At 17.4% G+C, this 7,168-nt stretch overlaps 2 protein-coding genes across 2 annotated transcripts in view; one reads left to right on the top strand and one right to left on the bottom strand.

Moving 5' to 3' along the window:
- Positions 1 to 292: 292 nt before the first annotated feature.
- LOC409079 (eukaryotic translation initiation factor 4E type 3-A) lies at positions 293 to 2,116 on the bottom strand. The gene is made up of 6 exons (XM_392604.7): positions 1,941 to 2,116; positions 1,153 to 1,273; positions 973 to 1,080; positions 739 to 861; positions 528 to 624; positions 293 to 447 (listed from the first exon to the last, which is right to left on the bottom strand). Exons 1-6 carry the CDS (start codon positions 2,087 to 2,089, stop codon positions 413 to 415), a joined length of 633 nt encoding a protein of 210 aa, XP_392604.3. The 5' UTR covers positions 2,090 to 2,116; the 3' UTR covers positions 293 to 412.
- A 3,122-nt stretch (positions 2,117 to 5,238) lies between these two features.
- Positions 5,239 to 7,168, top strand: part of LOC412748 (ATP-binding cassette sub-family G member 1) — a 28,593-nt gene continuing 26,663 nt past the window's right edge. The window contains exon 1 of the mRNA XM_026446158.1: positions 5,239 to 5,387. The gene's annotated coding sequence lies outside the window, so the exon portion shown is untranslated. The remainder of the gene's footprint in view (positions 5,388 to 7,168) is intronic.

Genomic DNA, 7,168 nt, shown 5'->3' with positions numbered 1-7,168 from the left:
TCTTGTCTAATAATATAAAAATAAAATAGAAATCTTTAATAAAATCAACAAAATTTTTTGGAATGGAATAACACAATTTAAATTATACATATATAGGAATATATTTTTAAATATAAAAATATATTTGACAATTTAAAGTTACAATTTTAGTGAACTTTATATTTTTATATTCTTTTTATATTTTTACTTTATATTCTTAAAATATTAACATATGTAGCTAATGTTAATAAATGATTAAATATCAACAAATTAAAAATGTATACTGTTCTTTTATATGTATAATTATAATAATATATAAAATATACAGAAATTTTCTTACACAATTATATAAATTTTCATTTTTATAATTAAATTTTTATTTATAAATTCATTAAATTTATCAAATAATATTTTAATAATATTAACTTTTTTCTTAACGACGCCCATAGGCATGATGTGATTGATGAGCTATAAAATTAAAATATATTTAAAATAAATTATATTTAAAATAAAAAATATTTATATAAAAATAATTCTAATAAACTTACGTTTATAAAATTCAGAAAAGTTTACATTAGGTAAGAGAGAATGGATTTTATTTAAAATTGTAGCTTTTGATGCTAATGTAGCATTAGTATTCCATATCTAAAAAGAAAAAATAAAAAAAAAAAATGAAAAAATATTTTATAATATAGTTTATATCTTTTAATATAGTTTATATCAATTAATATTTTTTTTTAATTTATAATATCTTATTACTTGAACAAGATCTTCTCTGTCTCTAATAGATACAGTTATTCCACAAACTTCATCCTCTTCTGCAACACATTCTGCAAATTGTTCTCCAATAGCTGCAAGCACCATTTCTTTCCATATTTTTTCCTACATCATAAATTTATATATATATTTTTAAATCATTAGTATATATAATATAAAAAAATATTATATATAATAAGAAATTTTATATATAATATAAACAAATTTTATATTTACAGTATCAGATTTATGGCATTTTAGTCTCCATGTTCCACCATTTTGATTGACAGGTTCTTCCCATAATGGATATCTTTCATCTCTCATTAAATGATAACTATATCTGACCTGACAGAAATAATTTATATATGTTTGTATATTTATGTTAATGATAAAAAATATATTAAAAAATATACTTACTTGTACAGCACTAACACTTGGTATATTGTTGAAAACAGCCCAAAAACTTTGTACAGTGTTCACAGTATAAATCTTCGTTAAATTTTCTTTATATTCTTCAACAGTTGTGCCAGAAATAGCTCTGTCAATTTTACCAACTCTTTAGAACTTTCTATATACACTATGCAAAGAATGATTCAATTTTTTCAGGATTACATTTTATTAAATTTCTTTTTATAAAACAACAAAAAGACAAAAAATATTATTTTAAAGTATATATTAAATAAAATAAAAATATAAGATTTAAGCAAGATTATGAATACACATATACATATTATATAATAAAAATAATAATTTTCTTATTTAAGAATTTCAAAAAATATATTTTAATGTCTATTTTAATGTCTTGTAATTATTATAATATGATTAATTAGAAACATAACCAGAAAATAACATTTTAAAATTACTCTAAAGTAGTCTTTAAAAGAACAATATAAGATACAATTTACTAAATAATTAGAAAATGACAGTTTTTAATTTCATCAAAATTTTTATATTGATTTTTATATTGATATATGATAATTCATATTGTTATATAAATAAATGATATTGATATTATTTATAATGACATTATTTTATTCTTTTGAAAATTTTTACAAAAATTTTTCATAATGTTAATAGTTTCATGATATTAAAAAAGAAATATTGCTTGCATATTTCGTGATATTTATCGAAAGAATGAAAGTAAAAAAAATATTAATTTACTATAGATATAATTTTTAGAATTTTAAAAATATCAATCTTCTTACTTGTCTAACCAAAATGTCCAAGATGATTGTAAAGGTATTCCTGATGTTTCATGTTCTTCGATCGTTTTAACTGTTTCATTTGAAAATACTAGAGTTTCTGATAAATTAGTCGCATTGTCATCTTTTGACTCACAATCCACAGCAGCCATGTTCAAAATAACAACATGTACGTATATGTATATGTTATAACGTCAAAAATCATGTGATAATATAAATAAAAGCAATAACAAATGATTTCTGATCTTGAAAAGATATATAAGATATATAAGATAATATAAAGATATAGATAATCTTTATATAGATAACTTATAATAATATAATATGAATTAATCACTATTGAAAATTTAAAAAATTAAAATATAAATAATAATAGTAATTAATTTAATTTAAAAAAATTACTTAAAAAACTATTCTAAAGTATCGTTTTAAATTATAGTTTTAAAGTATAATATTTTAGTATAATATTTTATTATATTAATTTATATAATAAAATGTAATTAACTTATAATTAATAGAATTTATAATTAATATCTGATAAAAAAAATGAAAACTAGCATAGAACAATATTGTAAGTTAATCAATATTAGATATGATTCTATATGTATGAAATTGAAATTTATTTTATAATTTATTAAGTATTAATAAATTAGAGTTTTATTTGAAAATTAATGTTAAATCTTACTATTAAATTTTTTTCTATTAGTTAAATTATAAATAAATTATATGAATAACAAAAATAATACATATATATTACATATACTTTATTTTATTTTAATATATTTATTTTTATATAATTTTATTTATTTTAATATATTATAGATTAAATTTTTAAAGATATAATTATAGTTTTAATTTTTATTGATAAAGCTTTACCTAAAAAATTAAAATAAATGTTTAATATTATATAATTGAAAAATTTAAGAATTTACGTTCAGATATAAGTCATCATTAATATCATAAGATTGATAATGACTGATAATATTGATTTTCTTGATATTTTCTTCATTTTTTTTCTTTTTTTTACATTTTTTTATTTTCTCTTTTAATCTCATTTGTTAATTATTATTTAATCTCATCTTATTCTTGATTTTTCTATTTGAAATTTTACTTTTTATAGTACTTATTCAAGAAATATTTAAGTGTTATTGAATAATATTGTAATTGAATAAAATTGAATAATCAAAAGTTTTAATTTTATATTATTTTGCTTTGAATAAAATGATTGTATTTTTGATATATATACAATATGATTTCAGATTTTAATCTTATTATTAAAATCTAAATTAAGATATTTTATCGATTATATATATATATTTATAGATTAATTAAGATATTATTAAAATTTCATCATTGAATGATATTAAACAATATGAAACTTAATTTTTAATATTTTATTATAAATAATATATGCGATTTTCTGAAATGATTTATGTCTCATAAGCAACAAATTGAAGCCAAAAATAAATAATATTTCAGATTCTATTTTAAATAAATGAAAGACTTAAGAAATCATATATATATATTATAATATATAATATAATATATAATTATATTATAGTATATCCAATATCAGAAATATAATTATATTTTATAAGAAATAATATGAGATTAATTGCACAATTATATTTTATATTAAAGTAATGAATAATATTTTCATTTCAATTTTTAAAATTATGAAATATATAAGTTTAAATTTTTACTTTATACTTTTTGAATGATTTAATTTTGTATATGTAGTTAGATTACAGCATGATAGATGGCGTAGGAAACATTTTTTTGTGTTAGGTTGAACATAATGCAAAATCTCATAAGATGCTATATCTATTCTGTTTCTAGTTTATGTTTCTATATTAATATAATAAATATAGAGGGCATTAATATTTTAAAGACATGAAAATATACATAAAATGTCATATCTATTCTATATATAATATCATGTCTATTCACTATGTTTAAGATTCTTATTGTATCTTATGGTTTTAAAGAAATATTTTTGACATTCAAAAAATAGTATTAATGATTAATTTTTTTCTATGTATCCTTCTATTATTTGTTCTTCTTTTTTATATTTGTTCATTTAAAGTATTCTAAAGATGGCACTGATTTTTATTCCATTTCTATATATTTTACTATTTACTTAGCTTGTTTATATTCTCAGCATATATTCAAACGAGGATGTTAATTAAAATTCTATATGATATTCAACATATTTCTTTCAAAACTATTATCTCAGTATCTCAGTTTTTGATACAAAAAATATTAAATTCTCTTTATTAATAGTGATTTCACTATTGTATAATGATTTCAAAATATAATATGATTGAATATTGAATATTTTAATGCAAAGCATTATTTGATGACACTGATAATATATGATAATTAAAAAAACAAAATATTAACCCAATAAAGAAGAGTATGAAAAAATTTTGAAACATTCTATCAAAAAATAATACTATCAAAGATTTATATTGAATTCATTATTTTGTTATTTATAATTTTTACAAAATGTGTTTTTAAATTTGAAAATAGTCAATAACGTTGAGAGTAATATTAAAATAATAATCTTTGTGCTTCCAAGATATAGAAATCAAAGAAATTAAATGGTAGTCTATTTTATATATCATTTAATGTCATATAAATTTGATTACAGACTAAATATATATTTTTATATTTTTTAATCTTTAAATCTCATGTCAAGTCTATATATATATATATTTAGATAGTGCTGCTCTAATGACGGAAATCTTGAGAATCAAATTTAAACTTTTTTTTATTATATAATTTGAATTTAATGTTAGAATTTTTTAATATTTAAAAGTGTTATTTATTCTCTTATAAATTCTATTCTATTATTTATTTATCTAAATTTTTATAAATATTTTAATTTACATATTTTTATAATTTGGTTAATTTGTTTAAAATTTTTAAATATTTATTTACATATTAACAAACATAGTAATAAATACATTAAAAAATATTTATTAATAAATGATTATAAAATTTTATTTTATTTTATATCCATTTTTTTAAAAAACTTAATTATATATATTTTGTATATAATTCTTTTTTTAATATTTATTTAGTATATACATATATGTACTTTTATTTCACATCATATAAACGAGTTGCATTTAAAATTAAATATGTATATTATATTATATCTGAATTAATTAACAGATTGCATAAAATTACAATTCATTTAAAGAAAACATATCTAGCAACAATCTGTAAATCGCGCCGTTTCGTACGCTTGCGTATAGAAAAAAGAGACAGAGAGCGAATGATAGACGCTATGCCGCAACAACGTCAAAGTCAGTCTTCTGCGAACTTTCGTGTTGGTTGTTTCACGAATAATTCACGTATATTTTTTATTATACATTTTTATCTTATATCCATTGTTCTCAAACGAAATTTTAGATTTTGACAAACCATTTTTTAACTATTAAGGTAAGAAAATAATGGATTTTAATAATACAAATATATTAATATATTTATGTTAAAATGTTACAAACGTAGTTGTCCAATAATATACAATATATTATTATATTAATTAACATTATTTATTATGATATAATAATAAGTTTTAATAAAAATTAGCACCTATATATGAATCTGTCGTTCATCTTGAAAATGGAACATACTATTAGAAATATATTTTCTTCTTTATTTATAGAGATGCTCTTTCTTTCTTTTTTTTTTTAACATTTTTCATTTGATTTTTTTTTTTGTTTATAAAGCTTAAAATGTTTCTGTCAAAATTTATCAATAATCAAGGTCGGGTTAAATGATAATATTTTTTGAACGATTTTATTTATATATATATTTAATCAATCAATGCGCGTGCGCGTATCATTGATAATTGATGAAATAAATGTATTCTTGTTATGTTATTGTCTTGATAAGAATATGTGTTTGTGAAATAATATTGAAAAAATTAATTATACGATACAAGTATCACAAATATTTCGTTAATTTTATAATTTGAAATGTTAAAAAATTGAATATACATAGTCATTTAGTCAGTTTAATTAAAAAGATATTTAGGAATGCATATTAGTGATTTTTATCGCATTTCATCAATTGCATAATTAATTCCCGCAACGTTACGATTTTCAAATTTTATCTATTGAGATCGATTTTATCTTATTAAAGAATGAAATCAGTAAAATTTTAAATTCAAAGATTAAAATAAAAAAATTTTTTCGATGATTATGTTTTGTATAACGATGAATTTTTATCAAAAAATCATTATCAATATATTATAATTATTATAATATTTGAAGTTAGTTTTAGAAATTTTACAGTTAATTTTATAAGAAATTTTAATAATTTTTAAAAAATTTAAATTTTTTGTTTGTTAAATTGAAAACGTATAGATAAAAATGTATGATATTATTAACATAAACTTGTATTCTTATAGTCAGATGATAAGAAAAGACGAACTCATGATATGTATATAATATAATTTTCTGAGATTATTGCTTTAAAACATAAAATTAATATAATATAAAAAATGTAATAAGAACGTAGTAATAGTAGATTCATAGATTTCTTTTAATGATTTTTGAAAAAATTTTCTATTCTTATGAATGTTATAAATATTTATATATATAAATATACATATATATCATATATAAATATTTGTATATTAAATATATATATATATATAAATATATATATAAATATATATATATATATATATATATATATATATATATATATTAAGTATAACTATATCGCTATCATTGTCAATATTAAATTTCGATTATTCTAATTTCAATCGTTTAAAAATTAAGTTTCATATTTTATTTTCGAAAGAAAAACTTGCTATAAATAGGTGCTACGTAGTATTAGTCTACCTATTATACTATGGAAATATTGTGATGTGTTTTTAAAAAATAATTGACAGGTGAAAATTGCGTACTGATACATATAATGAAATTATACGTATAGGCAAAATTTAATATAATTAATAGTTTTTTTACAAATATTTTAGAAACTAAATAAATTTTTTGAAAGGAAAAAAGCATCGATTTTTGCAATATAATTTAAAAATCATTAAAATCAAGAATGATTAAATTCATTAAATTATATACTATATGTATAAATTAAATATATATATATAATTCAATTATATTCGATGCATAGAAAATCATCAATTATATATTTATGTATATAAATATACATATTTACATATACAAATATATATTTATGCATCGCATTTATTT

The sequence above is a fragment of the Apis mellifera genome, linkage group LG1 (genome assembly GCF_003254395.2).
Source record: "Apis mellifera strain DH4 linkage group LG1, Amel_HAv3.1, whole genome shotgun sequence".
Taxonomy (NCBI): domain Eukaryota; kingdom Metazoa; phylum Arthropoda; class Insecta; order Hymenoptera; family Apidae; genus Apis; species Apis mellifera.
This window is presented reverse-complemented; position numbering and strand designations above follow the sequence as displayed.

What these genes read in the sequence shown, in the direction of transcription:
- LOC409079 (XM_392604.7), bottom strand. Translation starts at nt 2,089, where the DNA reads ATGGCTGCTGTGGATTGTGAGTCAAAAGATGACAATGCGACTAATTTA. An exon ending in TGGACATTTTGGTTAGACAA is followed by an intron (nt 1,274 to 1,940) that starts GTAAGAAGATTG and finishes TAAAATTGACAG; the next exon opens with AGCTATTTCTGGCACAACTG. An exon ending in CAAGTGTTAGTGCTGTACAA is followed by an intron (nt 1,081 to 1,152) that starts GTAAGTATATTT and finishes TATTTCTGTCAG; the next exon opens with GTCAGATATAGTTATCATTT.